Source organism: Caloenas nicobarica, chromosome 19 (assembly GCF_036013445.1).
Source record: "Caloenas nicobarica isolate bCalNic1 chromosome 19, bCalNic1.hap1, whole genome shotgun sequence".
Classification (NCBI taxonomy): Eukaryota; Metazoa; Chordata; class Aves; order Columbiformes; family Columbidae; genus Caloenas; species Caloenas nicobarica.
In genome coordinates this window covers 3,450,867-3,476,002 of record NC_088263.1, presented here as the reverse complement: position 1 = coordinate 3,476,002, position 25,136 = coordinate 3,450,867, and the positions used below count along the sequence as shown (strand labels likewise).

The window sequence follows — 25,136 nt, the reverse complement described above, 5'->3', positions numbered from 1 at the left end:
GTTTATATATCACTAAAAATGCATTATATTTCAAGACCAATTTTCTACAGTATAATATCTCTAGCACTGCCCATCTTTCATCTCAAAGCTATTTTCATTAATCTACTATTTGACTGTCATGAATTCAGGGAAGCTTTTTTTTTATCTTTTATGTGCACAGCCCTTGCTGCACCAAACACATGAGTGTGAATAGCCTGAGTTCCCTGGCCTGACTTAGAAATGATCCAAGTTTTATTCTCTACTGAAAGAAGCTGCTGTTATTCAATAAGAGGGAACAACACTAGAGTCCTAGCATTTACCCAGTCTCTTTAAACCCTGAGATACAAAAGATGTAGACTTGCCCATGCCAAGCCTGCACCATCCATAGGTTTCCCACTATGACAGACAGAATCCTTGATTTTTGTCTTCGGGGTAGGTATTCAAGGCTGAAATTGTACTAACAAGAACAATACAAGGGCCTTAAACCGATCCCAAAGCTCAGGAGCCAAGGAGGGCAAATAAACCAATCTATTTTTCCTTAAAACGAGAACTGGGGGTTCACACAGCGCAGAGAACTCTCTTTGCAACCAGGCATCTGATAGCAAAGACTTGCATTGTCACCCATTATATTCCCAGCAGACAAAAGTGTATAGATAGCAATTCAGAGTGCTTAAACTTCATGCTTATTTTTTTTTTTTCAGACTCCATGAAACTTTCATAACGAAACCCAAAAAAAATAGGTGAAATGTATGGTTTGGTCTGGAAACCATGAGCAGTTCTGTGGTTTTGCTTAGGTTGGTACTGAAAGTAGTCCAAACTAGGTAGCTTGTTCTAGCTGAATTTTACCTAAAGATGTTGAATTCATTCGTACCTGAAACTGAGAGTGAAATTTAGGGGGCATGAACCCATATAAGTCTAAAAGGAGGAAAAAGGGTTTGCACAAAACCACAGGTCAGGTTTCCTAACCGAATTTAGCACCACTTGGAGCTGATCTGCGCGGTGTTTGCTGCGGACTTGCTGAACTGTGGCTGCTCCTGGGTGGACCCCACGACTCTGTATACCAGTGAATTGTCTGTCACATTGTTTTGGGAACACGCAGGTACCCAAATGATGCTGTTTTCATGGTAGCACCTTCGAATGCACGGCTGAACCTTGCCCTGTGGCATTCCTTCTGCTTTGCTCTAATGAGCAAGAGATCCCCATGTGGGCTACCAGGCCCCCAGCATGGAATAGTCTGGAAAAAAAGTATAGAGAAGTAGTATTGCCAGGAAAACACTCGCTATTTGGTACAGCAGTTTGTGCTGATGGACTCTCTTGATTGTCCTTTGGGCATCTTAGTGTCCAGCCCTTCTGGGCAGCATGAAAAACCTGCTTTTCCATCAGCAAAACCTGCTGTAGATTGTGCGCCCAAGGAAGTACAAAAACATTTGCATAAAGGCATCAAAGAAAGAAATAAGGGAATTTCGAAGGGAGGGAATTGAAGAACTGACAAGATGAAATTCTTCAGCATAAACCTGCATAAATTGAGACTGACATTGCTAAGGTTCCTGGGTTACATTAATTCAAGAGAAGCTGAAGTAGAAATGATATGAATATCATTGGAAATGCACAGAGCTTTTGTATGCTGTGATTGGAATCAAAGATGAAACACCAGATTTAATTCCACAGAGGGCAAACCAAACAGGATCCATGGCGTATATGTCCTTTTTGTGGGTAAGAAACACAGCTTTGAGAAAAGCTTTGGCTATTTTTAGGGTAACTGTTCTAGCGAAAATGCTGGCAGATGCAGTATTTTGCCTGACATTTACCTTTGTAGGGACAAAGAAGGACTGTCACTCAAGGCTAAACATATTGATTTTGCTTTTTCATTTTCATTCTCCTGTGACTCAAACGTTTTCTCTGGCTTACATAAATGAACAGCCAGTTTTTCCAGAGGTGATCAGAGGTCGTGGCTGTTGTGTGACATCGTGATGACTCAATTTCCTCGTGTTACTGCTCCTCCCTGGATGTCCCCACTGAGATGGCTCTCAGTCCCTGCTTAATGATGGCCTTCGGTCATTTCATTCCCAAAAATGGTGCATTATGCCTATTTGGTGGCTGCTACCCTCAGAAGGGTGATGTCAAAAGGCGGGTGTGATTTTGCACAAGAACTGCAATGATTAACCTCCCAGACCGCTGCCAGCTAATGAGGCTCATGCTCCTAAATCACTAGTGCCCCCAGTCATTTTCCCTGCCTTTAGCTATTTGAAAGATATCTAGACCAGATAACTTGTCTAAGTTGTTTCTAGAATCCCTCTGTGATATGGGTTGGGGACACAAACATTACCAAACTGATTCACCCCACCTAATTTAACTGTTTTAAGCCAGGATTACTCACCAAGAAAGCCCGGTCTGGCTTAAACCGATGCCTGCCTTCAGAATTGTCCTGAGGAGGCAAGAATCATTTCATCCAACGCATTTATGAAAATCTCACCCCTTGGCAATGACTAAAGCTTGTGAGAAGCCGGACGACTCTGAAAATTCAATGCAGAAAAATGCTCATCCAGGGTGGTAAATGAGCACAGCTGTAAATTAGCATAATTGGAAATTGCATAGGGCTGGGATGTGAGCAGCTCTGTTCAGACATGTTGATTGCAGCCAAGTGCTGCACTGCTCCAAGGAGGGAACTCGCAGCTTTTCTTATGGTGACTTTTGTCTTTAATTATCATTATGGGAGACTAGAAAGCAGCCACTGCTTGCAGGTGTCCCAGGCCCAAGCTACCAGTAGCTTCAAGCTGACCTTGTGCTAATTGCCATGAATAAATAATTAGCCCATTTCTTCCAGCTTTGTGATACACGCATTATCTTCTTCATCTTACTTCCAAGTCATTAATCAGGATACAGAGGGGTTTAGTATGCTGAACCTTTCCACTTGGCTTGTCTCTTACCAGCAAATGCTGCTGAAAGGTACCAAAGATCTTCCAGCAAAGCAGGCAGCTCTGTCCTTTGGGGAGGATGCTACATGGGAAGAACTGTTATTGTTTGGGCAGACAATAACTCCTAGTGAGCAAATGCACTCTCTGGCAAATTTGTGGAAGTTATTGCACTTTTATAACTGTTTCATTTGTACTGCTTTATTATTGCATTTTATTATCTCTCCTAATGCCTCTGGTTTCTACCTGGACTTCAAAAGAGATAGATGGTGTGTATCACCTACAGAATGAAAAGGTGTTTTTCCCCCATAGCCAATTTTCAGCTAATTTAATGTACCTGTTTTTCTGTTGCCTTACAAGGCTGAATGATGTAATTCTTTTGAACAAGCAAGACAGTTGCACAGCACGAATAAACACTATGTAGCTTCCCAAGAAGGTAACACTGCGCAACGGCTGCTCTAATCTTCCTCTTTTTTTCTCTCCTGTTTTCCTCCCGTCTGATCTCTATTTTTATCCAGTAATTTTATTTGAGAAACAAAATGAGCAAAGAACACTGCTATTCCTGGAAACCTTCCAGTACATTTTAGGAGCAGAAGGCTTGGATGAGAGACATGCAGCATCTCCCTCAAAAGACCATTAGATGGTGACAGCCAACAATAGCATTGCAGCAGAATGGGACACTGGAGCATCATTTACTTCATTCAGTGACCAACCTTTGGATCAGGATCACATGAATAGACACAGATTCTGATAAACATAACTTAAAAAAAAAAAACAAAAAAACAACAATAACAAAAAACCCCACCAAAACAAACAAACAAACAATAAACAAAAAAACCCAACTAACGACTTTGTCAACCCTGGCCCAGGCACCCATCTCCCTTGGCTGGGGCTGAGATGTGGTGTGGAGCACAAAGATAATGCCGAAGTGCGATACGAGAGAGTGAATCACCAGAGGAAACTTGAAAACTTGACAACAAGGTGATTCATACCTTGAGTGCTAATGGCATTTTGCAGTAACATCAATTTACTGATTTCGCATTTCCATATCAAGTGATTTACAAGTGCTGGCATGTGCTCACATGTTTATATGTGTGCACTGAAGTGCAGCTTATCTTCAAAAAGAGACCCCATTAAAGGCCGAGTTATTTAACTTGAGCTAAGAAGCCCAATAACATATTTTCTATCTATATTCCTTAATTAGGGGGGTACTAGGAATCAGTCGGGATAATAAAATATACGTGATGGTGCATCTTCCCTGAGCTCTCTTAGATCTGGAAAAGCAAAGGAAGAGGTTCTGGTAGCAAACTACTTGGGTGAACACACCCTGTATTCCAGTGACAGCTGGGTACCTACACGTCTTTGAAGAATTGGTGGTTAATGTCTTTCAGAAAGGCTTTCAGTTCTCACAGACTTCAGTCCAGTGTGAATTTCCATTGACCACGTGGGTGGGTTTGCAGTTCTCAGCAGGTTTATTTCCTTTTGGCAGAGGAGTAGATAAATAAATATTAACAAGGGGCTGGGATATTTTGTATTTTTCTGCTAAAGAGAGTCAGTTGCAAACTCTACCAAGAAATAACTAGAACTGCTGGCTTTGTGGTTCACTTGTTTTCTCCCTCTTTGTCCTTTTATGCAAAGCTCTTTGCTGCAGAGGACGCCGCTCATGCCAATGCAAATACAGGGCAAATACAGCACCTGCTATTTAGCTTCTTGAACCAAAGCTTGTGAAAATTGATGCAACATTGATCAGAAGGCATGAAAGCAGTGAACTGTGCCCTGGAAGTCAGGCATAATCAGAAAGATAATGTGATAAGGTTTGTAGAGTGACGTTGTTAGGAACTAGAGGGTAGCAGAGCATCATGCTAAAGTTATGTTTGAAAGTGCATCACCACCTACAAGCCAGGACATGCAGCCACAGGACCCCAAGAACAGCGATTTACAAGGGGATTTATCTACTGCCAAAGACAAAACTACAGAAGTATCCACCCATCCTGCATTGTTATCCTGTTTAAAAATTACTGGCTGCCTTAACAGCAGTTATTTCACTTCCACATTTCAAGATATTTCACCCATCACTAAAGGGGAATCATTCAGAGATCCTGCTCTTACTCGGAGCAATCTTTGCTGTCTTGGAACATTGTATATCATGATATCACTGCATGAGTGGATGCTCTGTGCTCCTATATATTATTACGTGACTGCAGCAGATTTCAGTGTTTCCAACCATTAAACTGCGGTTTCCAATGCTGTACTAGTGGGCTAACCAAATTTAGCTTGGAAAGTAGCAGGCCAAATTTAATCTGGATTGCACTTCTTTACACAGGGCATGAAATTGTCCTGTTTTCCCTCGCTGGTCTTCACTGATCTCTTCTTCTTTTGTGGTCATCACCACTACAGTAGCTGGCTGTCTACTTTTAAGTTTAGCACAAGTGTTTTACAGTTTGAAGAGCTGACTGTGCACATCCATGTGCAACCACAAAAGCCTACAAGCTCGCCAAGGACCATGCCATCCTCATAACACCAAGCATGATGTGACAGCCTTAAAACCACACCACCATTATTCTCTCTAATATCATCTTTCTTGCTGAGTTTTGTATCTGCTCAGCCATAGGCAAGAGATGTTGAAGCACCTTTTCAAGAACAGTAGATGCTGCCAGTCACTGCGACGTCTTTGTAATTTGGATTTTCCTGCATTTTAGAACCATCACATTACCAAGGAGGGCTGGGGCGCCCTGACCAAGCCTTTTACACTATTGTCTCATCCTTGAGGAGAGGAGGCTTCTTCCCTTTGCCTCTGATTAAAATAGATTGTGCCTGTTGCCACGGTGATAAGACATACTTTGAAGAACACTATTTTGGAAATCTATAGAAGTTTTTGTAGTGCTGTGCCATAGTGGTTTTATTAAAAGATAGAAATAATAATAGTAAGACGCCAAGACCCTTTAAAGTCAGGGGTGTAGAGAAGAACTGAATTAAAATACAAAGGTATTATCTCTGGTTTGGGAGCCCCACAAGCTGGGGAAACTGGAGAATTAAATTCAACAAATAACTCTACTTGCTTTTTGTGTTCTGGTACTCTACCCAAGACATCCCTTGTTGGTCTCCACTGAAGGAAAGATGTTCAGTTAGAGGGACCATTGATAAGATCCTGTTTGGCCTCTCTGATGTCCTTGTGTCACCGAACTGGGAATAGCTGAGACAAATAATATGCCTAGTCATTTTGATTGTGTTACATAAGTTAACTGGTTTGTATTGATATGAATCAAAAGCAGACAGGCATCTAACTGTGAAAATTTTCAGAAACACCCAAGTGTCTTCAGATCTGGACTAGCTAGAAAGTGAGGAGTCATTTCACATAAAAAATGCAGGGTTAGGAATGGCTGGTCCTTTCACATTGCAATGAAGGAGGAATATGTCCAGTCGAAGAAATCTCAGTTAAGTTCCATGAGAAACCCCATGGTTGGGTGGTGGTCCCAGACTAGGACAGAGGAGAAGCTTGTGGATAGGAAAGAAATGAGCATTAATTCATTAGCTGCAAATAAGCCAGGGCTTATTTGGAAGGTGAGTACAGACACCTTCTGGGCTACATCCCACATCATGCCTCAGCAACCTTGGTGCAGCCGCTTTCTTTCTATGTGTCTGCCTTGAACTTGCATGCTGCATCAAAAATGTCTTTCTGACACATTTCTATGAAATACTTCAATGAAAATCTCACCCAACATCTCCAGACCTTCACAGGCAGGAGCTGCAGTCACCAAACTCCAAGCCTAAGTCATCTCTGAACGCAGAGCTCTGGAGATGGCAGCTCTGGGACGCTGCTGGAACGAGAAGAGGTTACTCTGTGCAACAGGAAGGCAGAGCTCTGGGGCGATCTACCGCACCGAGCCGTAGCTGCGCTGAGTATAAAATGAAACAGAATTTGCATAGCTGTCTGTTTCACAGAAAGCCAGTGGTGGGGCGGGGGACGACTGATCTTGGTAACTATTCACCTTCTGACATCAGAAACATCCGATGCAGCATACGAGACTGCCATCGCAAAATCCCTGATTGAGAACATGAAGCTCCTTCCTCTCTTCACAGCTGCCTCCTGCTTCACGCCCCCAGGTCCCTCTTCCTTTGTACTACGAGTGATGAAGTTTTTTTTCCAGATCACATGAGCCAGGATGAAGGGGGAAAATCCTGCCAGGAACAGAGATGGGCTGCAACTTCCACCTGATCAAGGGGAGATACAGAGCAGCACCTTGAGAGCTATATAAGAATGGGCTCGGCACAAGAGCAAGCACTTTTTCAGGTGAAGGACTCCCATGAATCAGCCATGCATGTGAATGAAGACAGCGTTTCAAGAAGGCTTGGAGCCACTAACAAAACCTGTTTGTATTTCATCATTGCTACCCTTGTTGCGTTACTCGTCTTTGCGTTAGCCACCATCATGGTCTTGGTCGTTCAGAGGACGGTAAGCAAATTCTTACTTTATTCATTGTTTTTTTCTTCTTCTTCATCTTTTTTTTTCCTTTTTAAAACCTACTGCTTTCCAAAAATTATCCTGTGGCCAGAAAATCAGTTTCTGCCTCCTGTTATAAATGCACACACATGAATTAAGGTAGAGAAATATGAAACAAAGAGGGAGAGAAAAGAACTTTCCAAAAGAGAAGACATTCCTTCATGGGCAGCCTTAGCTTCCAGCATGCCATTTCTATGCTGTACAGGGAAGTGGAAAGCTTGCAATCCAAGATGCAAGCCACTCTCTGTCCTGCCCAGTTAGGAGGAGATGGATCAGTGCTACCTGGTATTATGTGTGTCTCCTGTTGCTTCTACAATGTGACCACTGTCCAAGATGGTCTGGTTTGGTAGTGTCTACATGTGTTCCTCTGAAATACCGATAAATTTTAGTAATGGACATAACACAAGACATCTCCCTGTGTGACGCTGTGCGGTGCTGTCTGCTGTGGTGAACCAAAGCTCTCGTGAACTACCCAGGGCAAAGCAGTTCCCTCTTTATTGTCACTACTGTTCTTGGCTGTGATTTTTAATGCAAAAGCAGAGTTACAGCAAGGATGACTGAAGGATCTAAGTGGGGCAAGGTCTGACAAAAACAACTGTTCTCTCGCCTACAGACATATTTTCCTTCTTAAAATAAAGAGGGTTGATCTCAAGTGGTTCTGGGGTTGAATGGGGAATTAGTGAGACAATCGCAGCCCAGGCAGAGGTACAGGTGGTGGTGAATATAAAAAGTGCATTTCTAATCTTACCAGGAACATTGTCATGAACTTTACCAGGGTAAAATGACAAGTCAGGAGTTTTATAGGCTTTGAAATCTTATTGCAAAAGTCTAAGCGCTGAAGTACCTCTGCTACTATTCATAGAATGAAAGCGCAAGCGCGGGACTGCTGGAGGAAGTTGGCCATGGAAAACAAAACACAATCTTTCAGCTCAATATTTCCTCTTACTAAATTTACCCCGTGCAAATTGTGTGTCTGCGTATGCACATTACCCAGAAATTAAACCATGAAGGGTTGACCAATATATCTTTAAGTTGCACCAGAGAGGAGTCATTTACCTGAAATCAGTGTTCTTCCAAAAGAGACACAGTTTGGGCACAGTTAGAATGAGACATGGGGGTTTTCAAGTAATAAATGGTGGGAGATTAAGGGAGAACTTTAAAATAACAGCCTGGGTAATTACAGAATTGCCACAGCTTTCCTATATAATGAGGCTTTCATTTGTACTTATGAAAGTGAGCATTAAATTACCTCTCCATCAGGATAAATGCAGTTACACTAGTTGCCAGAGGAACAATATTACTGAAAGAGTCAAGGTTCTCATTTAAAAGAGTAATGACATTACTGCAGCTGCTTTGGAAAAGCTTGGCTGAAGGAGAAGGTAGGAAGCTGAGGTGTGTGAGAAACACAAAATCCAGCAGCAATTTTACTCTGTGAGAGGAATTTGGCGACAAAAGCGTCACTTCTGTTCTTGTTCTCAGGGAGCTGAAAGCCCCTCAGTTCAGAAGCAGTATTGTCATTTTCCATCTGTGACTGGTCTTGGATTTCCAGACCAGAGAACAAGTATTGATTCTGTGAGACAGGTTCCTCAAGAAACTCCAGGTCTTGCTCCAAAAACACTTTAGCTCGTGGTTGCACTGTCAGCATAAGGCACACACTTGTGGCTGGGCTGAGCATCTTGTAGTTTTGACTTCAGCAGTTCCAGGACAGGAGGTCTGGGGGGGTTCCTGTACTTGGAACCCTGCGTGTGTTGAGTCCTGTTGCTGTAGAGAGTAGAGCATCATCAGTTGACTTTTTCTGTTTGACTTCTCAAGAGAAGATTTTGTGTGATCAGCCTCTTGGGATGATCTGGTTTTCTCTCCAGATGTTGTCAGCTGGATTATGTGCATGATCCTGGACCACAGGGGTGATGATGGCAACTTCATGCCCTCCCTACACTGAGCTGAGACAAAAAACTTTTCTTTTCCTCTGTCCAAAGGAATGTTAGAGGGTCTTAGGGACAATGCATCCCTTGTGACCCATGTCTTGGGTGCCAATGCATTAAGAAGAGACTTCCAGTGACAAGAAGATCACACAGTCCCCCAGCCCCATTGCAGGTACATGGGAGTTGGCTAATTGTCTTCCTTTTGACGAATTTACACTTACCTAGTTTCAAATTAAGGGAGGTGCATTGGGAAAGGAAAATCAAGCTGTGTAGAAACAAGGCATTCACATCACTCAAAATCTAGGTGGCTCTGAATAATGGAAATCCAACATGAAAGATGAAAACAAAAAAGCAACTCTGATTCCAAAGCTACTTCTCTGAATCTAACAGCACTTCTAATATACATTATCCCATCCTACTTTTCAGCACTCCAAGAAATTTCCTTTACACGTTGTTTTCAAGAAGAGCGGCACAGCACATTAATGTCAGACCTGGGAAGTGTCATTTGTTGGAACTAAACTACATTTTTTGGAACTATGTGCAATGCTGAAGTCAGTTCATTTATTCAGCTTCCATCTGCAGAAACCCTTGGCTTCAGGCCATTCACTTGTCTTGATCTTTCACAAGTGACTTTATTTTTCTCTGGAATAAGAATAGTCACTGTATGGTGGTCCGTAGTCTTCATTTTCTTTTCTTAACACTGTTATAAGAGCTCTAAAACCTCCACCCTGCTGCCTCCTGTTTCACTGCTGCTGGTTTTATGTATATATACACATTTATGTAGGTATTTATGTATATACAGAGATATGTAAAACCAATGAAAGAGTATGGGACAGAAAGGACTAGACAAGTAATTTTAAGACACACAGACCCTAGCAAATCTTATTGGGTACTGCAAGGTATGTTGTATCAGACACATAGGCCACCTACCTCTACGAACCAGTTCTGTGTGGATGTTTGAAGCCCACGATCTGGGATGGTCCATCAATGCTCCGGATTTCATAGACTTCACTTTTCTCACCTTCCAACTGTGTGGGCAAATCTTTCCAGCAAAGTTAAGGTACCAATGTGGCAAATGATGAGTCAGCGCAGATGTTTGTACTTGCTGACCCAGTCTTCAAGCCTGCTGGAGTCAAAAATATAAAAATATAAATCCCCTTTAGCAGTGGGAGTGCTGTAACGAGAAATCGTTGCTACAGCACCTAGCATGCTCCTGCACCACCTGTTTGGTGGTGGTTTGGTATCTCTGCTTAAAAATAATCTTCCCACGGGCTGCCCCAATCGGTGCCTATTGGCCCCCTCTGGTGGACGACCCCGAAAAAAATAAAATAATACTAGTAAAAACAACACTGAAAATTGCCCCTGAAAGCAGATTTCCCACTCATTGACCACCACGGGAAAACCGCTGAGGCGTTTTAGAAGAAAACTGCCCAGTTTCTGGGGGATTATGGTTTCAAGCTGTGTTTTCTTGGATTTTCTAGAGGCAGATAAAGGTGACCTCTGGTTAAACGAGAATTTGCAGTTCTGACACAGGACATTAGAATGAGCCCCTAGCAGCACCAGTCTGCCTCAGCTTGGAAAATTTCTTGTAAAATTATCAAGGGAAAGAAGAAAGACATGACTTTCACTGTCACCTGATTGTCATTTTTTCTAATGAAGCAAACTCAAATTATTCTGCTTGCTGAGTAAAGACTCAGATCTTTCATCATCAGCCCCCAGATTACTCTAGACAGGGTGAAATTCATTGTAATGAATTCTTCCTGAGCTGGCACTGTAGAATTTAATCTACTCGGGCTCTTACTGTGTGCCTCTTTGCATTCCAAATTACAGCATTACACGCAATATTTGTGCTGTCAGAAAACAAAGAAGTAATGACAGTAATATTTCAAAGCAAGCTTTGAATTTTGATTTGAATATCTACTCAATTGTCACTAAAATAAATTGCATTAGTGTCTGCTGTTTTCACCCACTAGGAGACTTCCCAGATGAGAACACAATACATTAGTACGTTTTAATTTCGTTTCTGTTGCCCTGACTACGAAACAAGCTGTGAGCCACCAGCCTTGTCCTGCATGCCATCTCCAAGCTGAACACCTCACTGACCATAATGTCTCCATCACTTTAGCAAACACTTCTCTACAGGCAGCAGTGGACCTGCTGTCTGATTTCATTTAGCGTAATCTAGTTGGGGACAGAGCATCCTTTTTCTCCCATGCAAAAATGCCCTTAATTCTCTGCAAAGGGCAGAAATGCTCATGCATTGCACTCAGAAGTGCCTTGAGTGGGTGTGAGAGGGACAAACCAGTGCAAGGGTCTGAGACAGGAGCTGACAGGCTCTGTCAGATGCTTCTTGGGAGCGTTTTCAACCAAGACTGTCCTCAGTACCACATATGATCATTTTCGTGTACAAAATCCATGAGAGTTTGCAAGGGAGGATGTTGTGTAGGGGACCAAAAAGCTTGGAAATGTCTGTTTTCTCAAACTACAGCTCTAGGTTCCTGTTCCTCTCCTAACCCCGCAGCCTTCCTGTAGAGCTTAGAAGAAATACTGGCTCAACAGATGACTTCTCCCCTGTGTTACAGAGGTGTAGGGACAGAAAATGAACAAATCATATATTACAGATACCCAGATTACAAAGCACTTATGCCATCTCTGTCTGCAGGACATGGCATTTTGCTGTTGGACCAGCAGATAACATTGCTTTGCCGAGAGCAGCTCTACACTTCAGCCATGGCTGAAAACATGGTCACGTTAGGCCAAAGGCTAATTAAAAGTATTCTTAAACATTTAAGTCTAGAACTTTTAAGTACCACAACAGACACAACAGGATTTCTCTCACTGTCCAACCATCTTCCTTCTCCCCACACCACACGTTATCCTATTCACACACAGAAATAAAGTGCTTATGTTGTAAGACCCCTGCGGCTGAAGTTGTCTCCCACCACGTGCATGGTGTGCCTCATTTCTCCCACGAGATATTAGATGTTCTGTTAAAGCTGGCACCAGCTTCCCAGCGTTCTTCTTGTTGAACATTCTGGTTGGTCACTGGAACCGGCTCCCCAGGGAAGTGGTCACAGCACAAAACCTGTCAGATTCCAAGGAGCACCTGGACGATGCTCACAGTCATATAGTTTAGTTTTAGATAGTTTTGCAAGGAGCAGGGAATTGGACCAGTGATCTTTATGGGTCCCTTCCAACTCCAGGTATTCTATGATTCTATGCTAAATTGGGCCTGGCCTGGTTATTCTGCACAATTAGCCCAGGCAATTTGTAACCTGATAAGAGGAGCTGGTTCAGGCTAGCCTGAGCAAAAACCACTCCCTGATACTGAAATCATGGTGAAACCTCATGGCGTGTGTCAGTGAAGGGATGTGACACCGAGTTTCAAGCACTGAGGCACTCTCGGTGTCTTTCCTCAGCCGTTGGGAGAACTAGTTTGCTCCTCGAGGGCACTGATGGATGTTTATGAGCTGGGGACTTCACTTGTGTGGAAGTAATACGCAAGCAAGCACAGGCTTCAGGGGATGTATGTTTGGATGGCAGAGAGGTGTGATACAACAGAAGCAAGACCACAGATGAAGCCCACCGTATTGCACATGTGGAGCATGTTTCCTGAAAGGTTCTCAGGCCATGCTGATTAGGGACATCGTCCCGTGCCATTCTGACCCTTGGGCTTCCATCCCAGCAAGAAGCAGGAGGAGAGGTGAAGCAGGACAACTCTGTCACTCACAGACCTGCCTTGGGGCTCTACAGCTTTTATTTTCAACCAGCTACTGCCTTCCCAGGGATGGCCACTGGCTCTCAAGGGTGTCCAGTCCCACTCCGTCCCGCTCTCTCCAGGCTTTGCAAGCCATGGAGTGATGTTTGCAGGGCTTGTGCTTCCAAAACAGCCCTGACAGAAACCACACACATTTCTCACCACGCTGAGAGAGTTGCTGGCTGTGTCAGAAATGTAGATTTTCCACGTTAGAAAAAAAGCTCAGTGACGAGGGACGCCTGAGGATGGTACTTGGATGGGTGCGGAGCTTGCCGGAGCTGTCTGCTCCATGTCAACTCCTCACTGACCTGTGGGGCTCTATAGGATCCATATGGTCTGTAGCACGTGGTGCTGGCTCCCTGTGCATCAGGCTGTGTTGTCTTCATGGCACGCAATGGAAACTTTTATGATCAAGTTTTAAAGCAGGGTCACACTTGAACATGCTTAAGCTCCCAGAATAACTATCCCTTCTCTCGCTTCTCTTTCAGACAGCTGATCCTGCCGTGGAGGGCATCGCAAAACCTATCAGGACAGGTAGGACACCTAAACTGACTATACATGCCGTTTGTCTCATCTGTAATGCAAATATTGCCCAGGATCACAAATATGCCAATTGTACACGTCTTTACGTTTCATATAAAGTCCCTTCTGGGTGAAAAGCCAAGGTAGTGGGGAGGAAAAAAAAAAAAAAGGAAGAAGAAAAAAGCTTTCAAATTACTTGGTACCTCCAGAAACCAGCACATGGCTGAGGAAACAAGAAATATGTCTGAATCTGCTCTTTGTAAGAGGGCCTTTTTGCCAGAGGATGTGAACATGAGTTTGACTGTCAGGTCTTATTTTAAGGGCTGGCTCTTGCACATGTGGGCCTAACGCCCCTCTCTTTACAAGGCAGGGGTGCAAATGTGTTGGCACATATTTCCAAACAACTGAAACTCCTCCTGGCCTGGAGCAGCCATGTGCTTCCTACTGGTCTGTGGGGAAAACGGAGGAGAGAAGGGGTAGGTCTGGAAGGGGTGAATGGAGAACAGCAGCAAGAGGCACAGAGCGAGGAGTTACAACAGTCAGAGTACAAGCACAGGGAGATCTAAACAGGAAAAAACTGTCGAAGTAAACTAACAGAGACAGTGTAGCAAGATTTTGCTTTTCCTTAGCACAAATCAGGAGGACAACTATTTATTTCATTGATGTTGCCTCCCTGGCTACATGACCTTTAGCACCAAGTATTTCGACTTCTTGCAAACACAAGTTCATACTCCACCCCAGAGGACAGGACATACCATCGCCGCCCGCTTTACATACGGGAAAATGAGGCAGAGTGTTCATCTAGAAGCACTGGCAGAATGGGAGATTGAAATTCAAGGCCCAAAGGGTCCTAATCATGTAACCATCTTTTCTACAGCTGTGTTTTGGCACACAGGTGACATAATCCAGCACTTGGGCAATGATTTCAGAATTTCTGAACCCAGAACTCTTCCATATTGGACTTGTTTCATAGCCCATGGGTCTCAAAGTAGTCCCTGCATGTCACTCTGTCCTTCTTGAGAACATCACATCTCGGCTAACCATTAATTTTTGTTCTACAATTTCTGGAGGGAGTTTCTTTTTCCCCTTAGGATGTCCATAAGGCACCCTAAGCACATATTGCTTTCTCTCATATCAACTCGAGTAGCTCCTTAAGGCTTTCTAAGTCTTTTAGTGCTTTATTTTGTCCCTGAAGTTCCTCAGAAATAAAGCAGAGTCTTAGCATACAAGGCAGATTCGGATAAGGGCATTTGGACAGACGCATCACAGCCCCAGTCCATTGCATCCTAAAAGGTGCCCAAAAAGGAGCTTTACAAACCTAACGGGCTGCAAAGCATCAGCCTCACAGCCTGTGGTGTCTGGTGACAATGGAGGGTCCCCAGGGCAGCTCTGCTCCGGGGAACCCGCGTAACCTCAGAGAAGTCAGCAGAACTGTGCTGGTTTCCACGGCTCAGTTTTACCACCAGTTAAGTGAAAGCTGTCGGTGTGGAGTCTTTGACTGACAGAGGTAGAGCCACAGGGACTGTATCTGTAGGTCAGTATTTTTCAAAGCAAAGCACGAGTGATACTGGCATTCCCAGGGCAGGCAGAAGAGGTCTCACTAGTCCAAAACTGCATTGCGATCTATACATACTTTTTTAAAAAAAAAAATTTAATTTCATATCAGGCCACCTGTGCCAATTGCTTTTTCTCCTCATCGCTAACTGGCAGGTGCCAGGCAGGAGGAACACGCTCTTTCCAGGAACGCGCAAGACGTCGTTTCATTAGCCAGAAATCTTTCTATCTTAGAGTCGGTATCAATTACAGGCGCCGTCTTGCTCAGAACTCTGCTGCTAAATCTGAGACGATGCTATTAGTGAAAGACAAAGGAGGGAATGACAGAGAAACCCCACAAGGCAGGAAGAGCTGCTGAAAGCTGTTTGCACAGGGTGTGAGCGCTCCACCAGCCCACCCCTCTCGTTGCCTATCGGTCTCTATTGCCCGTCTCTGGCAGGGTAACAGAGCATTAAAGTGTGAGCGAATCACAATGGCCTTTTATTTTTCTCTTAAAATGCATAAAGCAGGGCTAATTGATTAATAAATCCCAGCGGGTAATTTACTGGGCTCCCTGGGCAGGGAGCTCTGTTGTATGCTGCCAAGCATCGCTTGCTGACTTCTAAGCAGGGAGTTGCAGCAGCTGCTGCAAGGTCCCAACCAGCAGCTGCAGAGCAGCAAGAAACAGAAACGTAAGAACCAGAAATGTAAGAAACATTTCAGGACAGGGACTGTGGCGAGGCTGAAGCTGCTGTGGATTTAGATTTGGATCCGTGTCTGCCTCTCAGGCAGCCCGGATGTTGACAGTGTAATTTGGAGGTGTTTTGTTCACAATAAGGCTTTGTTGTAAAAGTGGGCAAGTGAGGAAAAAATGAGTATTGCTGACTTGCTGGGTTGGTGCTCAGCCTTGCTCCAGCCCTGTGTCGGTATTGACAAGGAGGCTGAAGGTACCTACTTGTGCAAAACATCGCGGAGGTGCTAACGGGGGATGCAGGATGGTGCCAGTGGGAGCAGCTGGGCTTCACTTAGACACAGACTGGATTGTGATGCTAATGGACACTGGTCCAGACACGGTTACTTGTCTGAATTAATTTGTAATATTAAAGCAGGGAAAACATGATTTCATTTAGATTTCCAATGAGATTATGTTCTACTACCAGCTAAACAGCAGTGGGCACTGAGGCAGATTTATAGAAGGTTTACGTTCCTGACTCAGCTGTCAGTCCCCAATGGATGGGTCTGCAGGAATCTGCAAGCAGCAGCTGAGAGCGATGCAGTGTCAGCTAATTAAATATTTGCATGAAAAATGACATCAGTCTCCTCAAAGCCTCTGTGTCATTGTCGGTGGAGTACCTGAGCAACAGGGGGAAGGAATTAAATCCATTGTGAACTAAAGGTTTGTGAAATGCTATTTCTGTGGAAATATTTCTCTGTGGAAACTCATCCACATTTTGTAAGTGTCAAATCATATATTAATATGGGCCACTGAGGTATTATTGTTAGGTTCATTTTTTAGAGGGAACACTAAGTCACAGATCAATTTATGACCTGCAAACATCTGGAGAGGTTCAGCTCTCATCACCTCCTTGCTGTCCTTTCCAAGCCTCATTTCCCCATAATTGTTGTGATCCCGGACTAATGGCTTTTTTTGTTATTTTGAAGAGAAAAGACATGATACCAAAATCTCTTATAATTTATAAAAGGAAAAACCTGCAGATACACACACACAAGCACACACAGACTATTCATAGATATTTTTGCCTGGCAGTAAATTGATGAACAGACCAGAAAAGGAAATCCAGCACCCCATTCACAGTTTCAATGGGAAACAGGTTCCCAAATAAAAACCTGGCTCTGAGAAATTAATACAGGTGACATTCACATCCTTGCTAGCCTGGAGTAATTCAGACTGAAGCCAGTGAAGCAAACAAGCCTTCCCAGATTTGCAGCAGTATCTCTGAGTGCAGTTTGGCATTCGGCACCTAAATCTGGTCTTCTCCAGCCTGGAGTTGTCCCAGTGCAACACTCATGAAATTGCTGGGTTGTTAGTCACAAATCCCATGATGGTGGATTCTTCAGAAACAGATATTTCATGTTTGGACCATACAGATTTTTGCCTTCTCAGCTTCAGTTACACGTATGTCTTGTGTGCATATATGCAAAACTGTGTTAGGTTCTATGTGCTTTTGGGGAGGTTGGGACAGATGAACTGTGTTTCTCAGTCTGAACAATTTTGGCAAGCCTGGGCTTGCAAATGCTAGAAAAGGTGCACAGGCATCCTCCTAGGCAAGCATCCATGGGAAACTGCAGCTGGACAGATTCCAGTTAGTCATAACAGGCGCTGATTGCTTATTTAATTAATAATGAGATGATCGGTATTGCTACAAAATGCTGAATGTTAGATCTTCCATCTCTCCAACACTTAAAATGCAAGTTACAGATGAACATATATATATATAGAGAGAGACTAATAGCTCATGAAGTTATGGGACCTATGCTATATGGATGAGCAGGCTAGAAACTTTAGTAGTTTCAGCCTTAAACTCTACAAGTTTTGCAGTAGTCAGGTGTACAGTGATGAGTTCATAAGAAGTTCTTCCTAAATTTGGCGGAAAGAAAGGGACACTACTAAAGTTCACATTTTTGGAAGGAGGTAACATTGGCAGCTGAGTTCAGTCCCCGTTCAGTGCACAGGACCAGAGTGACAGTCCTTGGGCTCTTGAGGACCAAAGGTACATGTGTGACCGGCACGGCCACAAGCAGAGCCCAGCTGGGACATCACCCAGCTGGCACTTGTCGCAGTGTCACCCAACCGGGACAGTCCAGCAGCGCCAGCCAGCAGCTGTTTGCAGGACACTTACCTGCGAGGAGAAAGTCAACAATTGCTACGAGGACTTCAAATAGTGGCTGCTGAGAAACTAGGCAAGTTCTGCTAACTCTGGCATACTGACAGAGATGTATGGAATCACCTTGCCTCATTTTATAAGCACTTGAATTGGTGGGGGTTACGGAGGGATTGAAAGCAGTTTGTTGCCTGCCTGTACTTCTTTACCTCGTAAGGTGAGTTCAGGTTTTTGACCAGCTCTTGTGCCTGTCCACACTCAGCCTCCAGCAAGTCGTGATGACTTACATACTGCAGGGGAATCTCACTGTCAGAGGTGACTGGTACTGGGACAAGCCTCAAAAACCCCATTTGAGGGGCTTTCCATGTCTGGGTAGCAGCACTTTGCACTCTGGTATGCCACTTTCAGCTCTCGGTTTCACTGCCCTTTGTCCGTGCTTCTGTTATACCCATCTCAGGGATGGGGAAACTGAGGCAGCCAAGAGCGAGGAGAGTTCCCCAGGCAGTTACATCCAGATGTCCCACAGCCCTTGGAGGACACAGCATCTTTAGGTCCTGCTGTGTTTTGATGAGGCTCTTTCCATTCTGCACAGGGGATGGAAATCATGGGAATGTCAGTGAGGCCACAGCTCCTCTGAGCCCCATTTCACAGTCCTGCGGTGCATCTCCTTTGGGTCAGTTGGGAAAAGCCACTCACGGAAATAGTCTGACCCTTTTGCTCAGGGCTGCACCCTCTGGATGCTCATCCTATGGTAAAAGGGGTCAGGAAGACAGAAGTGAATTATCTCCTGATAGATTTTTTTTAGGACAAAATAGTCAAAATGGCTTCCTAAAACGACTCATTCCTTATCAGCAGGCTTCCTTCAAGCAGCCTGATCTACAGCATCTGTGCATTTTGGTGGGCAATCAAACCAGTGTGGTCTCCTTGGTACTTAGTCCCAAACGTGGCTTTGCTTTTCTGCCCTCTCACAGTATTTTTAAGCTCATATAATCCTATTGACTTCAGTGGGATTACTTCTGATTTACACTGTCACTAGTGTAAAGCCAATTAGGCAATGCGACTGAACACATCCATCGATCAGTCCTGAAACTCTAGTAATTTCAGTCTCTCCCGGCTTGCACTGAAATGTTTCAGGTAAAAGAATTAACTAGAGAAATAGAACTAGAAAAGAGCTCTAAGCTGGCTCAGCAGAGCAAGAACCGGAAATGTCTCTATAAAACAGGGGTTTTTTTCCATAACTTGCCTTCTGAGAAACACAGCTGATGTCACCAAATAAATGGTTTGAACGCACACACACACAAAACTTGCTGACATCAATAAATGTAAGTACACCTTCGGAAATGCAAAGTGCAGCTAGACCAGTGAGGGGCAAATCTTGAGAGATGCCGTGAATATTCTGAGCCAGCTCATGACGGGCAGGGCTCCAGGCAGCACCACGAGGTTTGCAGGGACAGCATTTTGCTGGGGATGTTCTGTTTTATAAGGTAAACCCCCTAAATACCACCAAGTTTCTGCAAAAATACTGTCCTTGCAGGACACTTGAGATGCGAGTGAGCTCAGGGCACTGACTAAGCATTACCAGAGTCTGTTGCTGCCACTGTAACAGCATTGGGTTGAAAAAAGGTCCAGAAGGGTTTTCTCCCATCCTATCCCATATCTCTACATCTGTGTAGTGTCTGTGTACTCACTAAAACACTATGTTGACATGACTAATATCAAGAAAGTAAGCTTCGGTTTTTCTTTGGGGATTTCCAGTGTAGCCAAGGGACCTGAGATGCACAACTACTCATTCTTGGAGCATGGTGAGCACCTGCTTCCCTCAAAAGTGTTTCAACTACTGAAATGAGAGGAAAAATTGCAATTCTTTCAAGATATCCAGTCTCCTCCTTCAACAGCGAGTGCAAAGGGTGCGATGTTACAAATCACCAGCCAAGGGGACTTGTATGTCGGACCAGCTTCTCCCTGATTTTTCCATCTTCCTGACCAAGTACCTCTTAGAAATCAGGCCATGAAGATACTGCAAGGGTCTGGAGATTTGCATCTCTTTTTTCGTACCCTTAGTTTCAGGAATCCTACAAAACTTAAGATCCTTGTCTCACACTGCATTTAGTAGACTCCTCCTGGTTTATGTAAGGAACAAGAAATGTGTCATCTGATGTCATGGAGTGGCATCAAGATTTAGTAGAACCTAGTTTTGTGTACTAACTGGTCCTTAGGAGACCCTCGTAGGGTGGGTGACTTTTATATCAATTTTATAAAGTGATTTGTGATTTATAAGGTGATGTGTATCTTGGGAGAGAGGAGTTTAATTTGGTGAGGCTTTACTGAACCTCCTTCATACTTTAGTCCTCCTATTCAGCTGTAGAATAAAACACAGCGAATTCCCAAGCTCCTATGCTCATCCCTTCCACAGCTGCAGCAGGGCCAGGAGGCGTAAAGGAGAACCAATACAATAAGAAAGAACCATTCACCTGTCTGGTTGCACCCACTGGGATATACACTATTTTCCTGAATTTGTACCTTGCCTGTGTATCCATATACGTGTGGGCTGCACAGATCAGTACAAACTCTGCTCTATACAATCACAAAATAAAGGAGGAATATTCAGTGCTGTTCACTGAATGCCCAGCAAGGTGAGAGGAGGGAAAGCTCACACAGAGCAGATGGGAGGGTGAAATGTGGCTGGAAAGGAGGTGAAACACAAGGGGAAGTGGAGGGGTGCAGGAGCTAGGACACTGGGATGCAGGAGCTGAGATACAGGGAAGTGGTGCTGGGATACAGGAGCTGGAACACCAATGCGGTGGTGGGATGCAGGACCTGGGACACCACCGTGGTGCCAAGATGCCCTGCGGTGCCGGGATGCAGGAGGTGGGATGCCGGGATGCAGGAGCTGGGACATGGGGATGTGGCAGCTGGGATACCGGGGGGTGGTGCCGGGATACAGGAGCTGGGACACTGATGCAGTGGTGGGATGCAGGAGCTGGGATTGAGGGAGGTGGTGCTGGGATGCAGGAGATGGGACAGTGATGCAGTGCCGGGATGCAGGAGTTGGGACACTGGGAGGTGGTGCCAGGATGCAGGATCTAGGACACCACTGTGGTGCTGGGATGCAGGAGCTGGGGCTGAGGAATGCGGTGCCGGGATGCAGGAGCTGGGGCTGAGGGATGCGGTGGCGGGATGCAGGAGTTGGGGCTGAGGGATGCGGTGGCGGGATGCAGGAGCTGGGGCTGAGGGATGCGGTGGCGGGATGCAGGAGCTGGGGCTGAGGGATGCGGTGCCGGGATGTCCCGCAGCGCCGGGATGTCCCGCAGTGCCGGGATGTCCCGCAGTGCCGGGCGCGGCTGGCGGAGGGAGCCGGCCCATCGCGGCCGCCGCCGGGCGCTCTGCGCGGGGCAGCCCCGGCAGGTCCCCGGCCCGGAGCTGCGGGTGTTGGGGACATTCCCGTGACACACGGCAGCCGTTGGGGTGTGTGTCCCTCCCCTGCCCTTATGGCCGCGCACGGAGGGACAGAATCACAGAATGTCAGGGACTGGAAGGGACCTCGAAAGCTCATCCAGTGCAATCCCCCCGCCGGAGCAGGAACACCCAGATGAGGTTACACAGGAAGGTGTCCAGGCGGGTTGGAATGTCTGCAGAGAAGGAGACTCCACAATCTCCCTGGGCAGCCTGGGCCAGGCTCTGGCACCCTCACTGGGAAGAAGTTTCGTCTCAAATTTAAATAGAACCTCTTGTGTTCCAGTTTGCACCCATTGCCCCTTGTCCCATTGGTTGTCACCAAGAAGAGCCTGGCTCCATCCTCCTGACACTCACCCTTTCCATATTGATAACCATGAATGAGGTCACCCCTCAGTCTCCTCTTCTCCAAGCTAAAGAGCCCCAGCTCCCTCAGCCTTTCCTCATAAGGGAGATGCTCCACTCCCAGCTTCCCAGGAGGCAGCTTTCAGGTCTGAACAACCAACAACCTCACCTAAAGTCCCGGTGACACCTGCATTTTAACCGTGAGAGAACAGAGCGACATTTCAAAAGCAGCCAAAGAGCCATTTTCAGAAATACGGTTCCACTTAAATGTTGGAAAGCTTCTTTCTGCCACTGCACCATACGAATAACTTGGTTAAATTAAGCTTACCTGCACATAATTTCTATTTGTAACAAGGAGAATAAGAAATACAATTTTTTGGACTGATGGCTGCAATCTACCAGAGCTTTAGACTACCATAAATTCACTAATTGAGTTACACTGCTATAAATTCCCTGTGCAGATCAGACACTATCAGGCAAGGAGTGAAAACCAGGTCTCCTACATGCTGTTCTACTTGCTGCTGCTTGTTGCTTTAGAGCTGCTGCTGTGGAGTTTGTCCATAGTGCAATTATAGCAAATGAGGTGCCAAATGCTGATAGCACTTTACAGTTACAAAAAAAAAAAAAAAAAATTCAGGAGTGGTCACTTAATCTGTTGTTTCCTTCAGGGAACGCCTCCGAAGACTATTTAAGAATCCTACAGAATATCCCGACCAAGGGAGCTGCTGCGTACGTGAGAGGTGAGTGGGAGCCCAGCAGAGGGAGGCCAGAGCTGCCTGCAGAGCAGACTGTTCACGTGATCCAAACTGGGTTTAGTGGCAAATAGCTTTTTGACCAAGTGGGCACTTTATAGGAAAAAAAATCCTTAGCTTTCCTGAAATGTGGGTGTGTTTGGGAAACCCCATATCTGATCATATAAGCATTTTTTTTTAAACTTGATAAGAAAAAATAAATAGAGAGATACCTTCTGCTCACAAACACATGAAAATACATCTCCATTACTTCCCTTTAAATATTTGCAGAAGGCCATTTTCACGGCATCTCCCTGTCCTGTGTTTCCCAAGGGCTGTGTAAGTCCTTGGAACTTTTTATCACCCCACTTCCCTGTGTGAACTCCCAGGTGTCTGGCCACGGCCTTTTCTTGGAGTTTCCTGCAAGAAAATCACTGAACAGGTATCTCCATTGACCAGAAAATACACTGCTGTGAGTCACATAATGCTGAGTTCAGATCACTAGAGTTCAGTGGCTCATTTTAAAATTTGTTTGCTTTCCTTTCTAGTGTCCAATCCAGTAAACAGTTTAAAGCTGAGCTTGGTTGAGAAGGGTGTTTGTGAAGACATCCAGTGCAAGAGCGAAGAGCTGGTGATAACGAAACAAGGCCTCTACTTAATCTATTGCCACTTGAACTTTAATTTTCACAACTATTCAAACAGCCCCACCGACCTCAAGATAGAGATCCTTGTGAATGACGAAGTCAACAGGCAAACATTATCCACATGGTGCGCATCAGAAACCTGCCAAGAAAAGACTTTTAAGACTTTGTTCCAGCTTCATTTGACCTACTTGGATGTGAAGGACCGAATTTCAGTAACACTTAATCATCCTAAATTCTTGAATGAAATTTCTCTTCCCAATGAAAACGTTCTCGGGGTCTTGAGGTACAGCGATTAAAACGTGAGCAGCTCTCTGACTTCTGCTGCTGCCCAGATTTCTCTTTCTCTGAACAGCAGCCTGCTTTTACTAGGCAACACCTTGTCTTAAATTTGCTATCTTACCTCATCGCTAAGGGCAAGGAGGAACTTTGTGAGTGTCCCAGAATGAAACCTAAAACACTGCAAGACCCACACCTGACAGATTGCTCTGGTTTGGCTCAGGATAGGAGTGTTGTTGGACTATCCGGCATATAACCCACAGACCTGCCAAAGGTTCCTCGAAACAATCCTGTGTAAACACAGATTGAAACGTAACTAGATTATGGGAAGAATACGCAATGTTGAGACTTCTTGGCTTACGGACTGCTGGCAAGGTGCCTGTGCTCAGGAGATGGGGAAATCTTTAACTGTATTTTATGGAGTAATATTTTGACATGGTCTTTCCACAAGACTAACAGTCAAAGCCTGTCATTAAGACTTTATTTATGACTGGGGCATGCAACAGCTCTGGAGTAGGTTTATGGATAGATCGTATGAAAGCAAAGATGATGAAATTCTTGACTCTCAGCCTGGTAGCTAAAACTCTGGGACAGGACATAGGAGATTTGGGACTTACAGGTTATTTCTGTGCTGCATTCTGCTGTGGACTTTATGCAATTTACTTCCAAGTGTCTTCTTTTTCACTATTTATCCATCTTTTCTATTTAAATACTAAGCTTTTTGTATATGCACCACATTCAGCCTCGCTTCTCACCTGGGGTTTCTAGACTTTTTCATAACAAATATTAAAATAGTAATCGAGTTCCAAATTTAGCCACATCACAAAGTTCATTATGATACATTCTCCTCTGATCCTGCCTTGCCTGTTCGGCAGCACCGTGTGTGACACCAGACCACACTGGTGTGTAAACACACCTCCAACACCCGCACTTTCTGAAAACCCAAAGATTTAGATCTGAGGTCCAGACTTTCCCAAATTTCAGACCTGGCCCTCAGCTGAGAGCTGTGGGGTTTGGGCAGTCCAGAGAATAGATGTTATCTGAGTTCCTCTGGCTTAGATAATGAAGGATAAAAGAGTGATCTCAGACCCTCTTATTCTATGAATTGCAGTAACACAAGAATTTACTTGAAAAGTAATTCTTACAGTGTGGGGAGGGAAGGGATGAAAAAGTTGCAAACGCTGGTACCAGTTCACTCTTTCCTCTTTTCCCTTCATCCCTGGGATCCCATTAGTGTCTATTTTCACTGATATTCAGCTTTTTCCCCTTGCATACCTGTATCTTCTTTCCTTTACCCAACTATAGCTTGGTGGACTGTTCACATCAAAACATTCAGTCACAGATTTAGTTTCTGGCTTCAGAAACTCAGTGAGTGTTTTATATTTTTCAAGTTTAGTTGATGTTGTCAACTGATGTAGCTTCGTTTATGTGAGCACACTCAAAATACTCCTAATAGTAGTAATTTGCCCAGAAACTCATGGTACATATCAGTGACGTTTTGTCCTGTTGACCAGGTGACTTCAAAATACACAAGAGACTTTCAAATGGTCATGAGCGATGGATGTGATTCATTGCTAGAGTGACCTACTTTCTCTTTTGATAGACATTGAGAAAAACAAAAAATCCTTTTGCTATTAATGGGGGGAGGCGGGGAGGGGGAAATCCATGTTTTCTTTTTTACTTTTCCTCTTAAAGAAAATAAATTTATTTTTATAGGA

The 25,136-nt window shown here is 44.5% G+C and overlaps 1 protein-coding gene and 1 long non-coding RNA gene across 2 annotated transcripts in view; one reads left to right on the top strand and one right to left on the bottom strand.

The window, feature by feature from the left end:
* The window catches only part of LOC135996569 (uncharacterized), a 131,536-nt gene that overhangs the window by 8,504 nt on the left and 97,896 nt on the right, over nucleotides 1–25,136 (bottom strand). The window contains exon 3 of the long non-coding RNA XR_010607281.1: nucleotides 10,245–10,440. This is a non-coding gene — a long non-coding RNA (uncharacterized LOC135996569). The remainder of the gene's footprint in view (nucleotides 1–10,244; nucleotides 10,441–25,136) is intronic.
* TNFSF8 (TNF superfamily member 8) lies at nucleotides 7,150–23,438 on the top strand. Its single transcript, XM_065648660.1, has 4 exons — nucleotides 7,150–7,344; nucleotides 13,560–13,605; nucleotides 22,436–22,507; nucleotides 23,047–23,438. Exons 1-4 carry the CDS (start codon nucleotides 7,150–7,152, stop codon nucleotides 23,436–23,438), a joined length of 705 nt encoding a protein of 234 aa, XP_065504732.1.

Excerpts from the sequence above, each read along its gene's own strand:
- TNFSF8 (XM_065648660.1), top strand. The coding sequence starts at position 7,150 with ATGGGCTCGGCACAAGAGCAAGCACTTTTTCAGGTGAAGGACTCCCAT. Across the intron at positions 13,606-22,435 it reads CGCAAAACCTATCAGGACAG|GGAACGCCTCCGAAGACTAT; the intron begins GTAGGACACCTA and ends TGTTTCCTTCAG. Across the intron at positions 22,508-23,046 it reads AGCTGCTGCGTACGTGAGAG|TGTCCAATCCAGTAAACAGT; the intron begins GTGAGTGGGAGC and ends TTTCCTTTCTAG.